This window comes from Pyrus communis, chromosome 3, assembly GCF_963583255.1.
Source record: "Pyrus communis chromosome 3, drPyrComm1.1, whole genome shotgun sequence".
Lineage (NCBI taxonomy): Eukaryota > Viridiplantae > Streptophyta > Magnoliopsida > Rosales > Rosaceae > Pyrus > Pyrus communis.
Genome location: NC_084805.1, coordinates 720,023 through 722,717, shown reverse-complemented (window position 1 = coordinate 722,717; position 2,695 = coordinate 720,023). Strand labels below are relative to the sequence as shown.

At 39.2% G+C, this 2,695-nt stretch overlaps 1 protein-coding gene across 1 annotated transcript; it reads right to left on the bottom strand.

The window, feature by feature from the left end:
• Positions 1–782: 782 nt before the first annotated feature.
• Positions 783–1,175, bottom strand: LOC137727514 (secreted RxLR effector protein 161-like). The gene has a single exon (XM_068466363.1). It carries the CDS (start codon positions 1,173–1,175, stop codon positions 783–785), a length of 393 nt encoding a protein of 130 aa, XP_068322464.1.
• Between the last annotated feature and the right edge of the window lie 1,520 nt (positions 1,176–2,695).

Below are 2,695 nucleotides of genomic sequence, written 5' to 3'. Positions count from 1 at the left end.
GATGAAGTCATCGGCACAACAGGTGATCGCAAGTCTCAAATTTAAGTGAAGTATGCATTTGTAGTAAAACTCAAAAACCTCGCTACGGTAAAACCCAAGGCATGGGAAAACCCCATAGACTAAGCAGAAAAGTGAGAAGTATGCATAATGTCTAAAACAAACGTCAAATAGGACGAAAGTAGTGAACTCAACGAAGTATGATCATCTCAGGATGGGTGCCTCGTTAAAACCCCGTTAGGTAGCAAAAATCCGGTGGGAAAAATGCTCATAATCGTAGGACAAAGAGTACATTAAGATCATGTGAGTATGCTTCTAGATATTCCCCCTAAGTTAGACATAACTACTAAATAAGAGAACTACAAGTGATTCAACTCAGATAATTTACGCATACCGATTCCTTGGACAAGCTTCTGAAATGTAGACTTGGGCAATGACTTGGTGAAGAGATCGGCCAGGTTGTCCTGGGAATGGATTTGCTTGACTTCAATGTTCTGATGTTGTTGCTGCTGGTGTGAGTAAAAGAACTTCGGCGCTCTGTGCTTGGTGTTGCCTCCCTTGATGTATCCCTTCTTCAACTGCTCGATACATGTTGCATTGTCTTCAAATATCATCGTAGAAAGCTCAACGACTGATGTAAGACCACTAGTTCTTCGAATATGCTCCATAACTTCTCTTAGCCAAAAGCACTCACGCGATACTTCATGCAGGGTGAGAATCTCAGCATGGTTAGACAAAGTCACATCTACCGTTTGCTTAGTAGACCTCCAAGATATAGCGGTGTCTTAAATAGTAAAGACATAACCCGTTTGAGAACATGCTCTATGTAGGTTAGACAGATATCCAACATCTGTATAACCAACAAGGTAAAAATCAACCCAAGGACCATAAGGGGCAGCAACACTCGGAGATTCATGGGTATAGAACAAGCCCAAATCCGTTGTACCCTTGAGGTAGTGAAAAATGTCTTTAACACCATTCCAGTGCCTGTGTGTGGGCGCATTGCTGTATCTTGCCAAAAGATTAACAGCGAAGGAGATGTCGGGCCTAGTACACTGAGCCAAGTACAATAAAGCCCCAATTGCACTTAGGTAAGGAACTTCGGGTTCCAAAATCTCTTCCTCATCCTCATTTGGAAGGAAAGGATCTCGTTTAGCATCTAAAGTCCGAACAACCATGGGTGTACTCGAATGCTTCACTTTATCCTCATTAAAACAACGCAACATCTTTTGGGTTTAGTTCGATTGATGTACTAGGATTCCATCCGAACAATGCTCAATCTCCAGGCCAAGACAACATCGAGTTTTCCCAAGATCTTTCATCTCAAATTTTGAGTTTAAGTGTGCAGCAATCTCCTCAAACGGTTATACCACATCCGTTTGCAAATCTAGAATGTGACTTCTTTATGAACACGCATGTGCATAATTCGTTGTTCATATAACCCTAACTTGTCAAATATTCACTCAAACGGTTATACCACATCTGTCCAGATTGTTTCCATCCGTCGAGTGACCTCCTCAATCTAATTGAAAGAGTGTTTCGTGGTCTAGAACTGTTTGAACTAGTCAATAGAAGTCCTTCTAGAACTTTCATGTAAATTTTCGTATATAGATCCCCATAGAGATACACGGTTACCACATTCATAAGCTACATATTCAGCTTTTTGAAAACTACCAAACTAATTAGGTAGTGGAACGTTATAACGTCCATTACGGGGGGAATACATATCCTCGTAATCAATCCCAAGGCACTGAGAAAAGCCTTTCCCTATGAGGCTTGCTTTATATCACACTATTTCATTCTTCTCATTACGTTTCCCCCACAAAAACCCACTTGTAGCCAACGAGCTTCACACGTGGTGGTGTAAAAACGATAGGTCCAAACACTTTACGTTTTGCGAGCGAATCGAGTTCGACCTGGATTGCTTGTTTCTAGTTTAACCAATCGGTTCTATGTCGGTGATGAGTCCATATATACTATATATTTTATCTTAATCTTAGTATTAATTTATTGGTTATTTTGGTAGAATTTTGATACTTGGGATAATATTTTCAATGTAGGACATTCGACTTCCTCTGAAGAAAAAAGTTGATCAAATGGATGAATTTTGGATAATATTTTCATGTGCCTTTCAAGATGATTGTATTAAAATTCCAGATTTTTCTACCAAGCCGTTTGACCGTGGCGATGAAATTAAGGCTCAGCGCGCAGCTTTCCCAGATTGACGTTTCTAGACGTTTTGGGTATTTTGGAGGTCAAGATGGCGTATTTTGAGGAGGATTCCTTCTGAGAATTTGTAGGGGACGTCTTCAGCTTTAAAAAGAGACCTTTGGGGACCAAATCGGAGTTGATTTGTTCATTCAAAAGTGTGATTTTCTGAGAACTCGGAATTCTAGTTCAAATAGGAAACATTTTATTTTCTATTTTATCATTTAATTATGTTTCCTAGTTTTCTTCTAAGACATTTTCAAGGTAGGATTTTATTTTGTAGTAGTGTAAATAAGGCTTTTTAGCCATTAGAGCAAGAGAAGGGGGGAGAACGCAATACTTTGGCTTTAGAGAGCTTTTGATGATTCAAGTTTATTTTCAAGGTGTTTTCTATCCATATTGTTAATAATATTTTGTTTTATGGTTGTTAGTAACTAGTTTCATTTGCTAAGGCGAGGTCATGAGCCTTAGTCAGAATATGTAGCTTCTT

Excerpts from the sequence above, each read along its gene's own strand:
- LOC137727514 (XM_068466363.1), bottom strand. The coding sequence starts at position 1,175 with ATGGTTGTTCGGACTTTAGATGCTAAACGAGATCCTTTCCTTCCAAAT.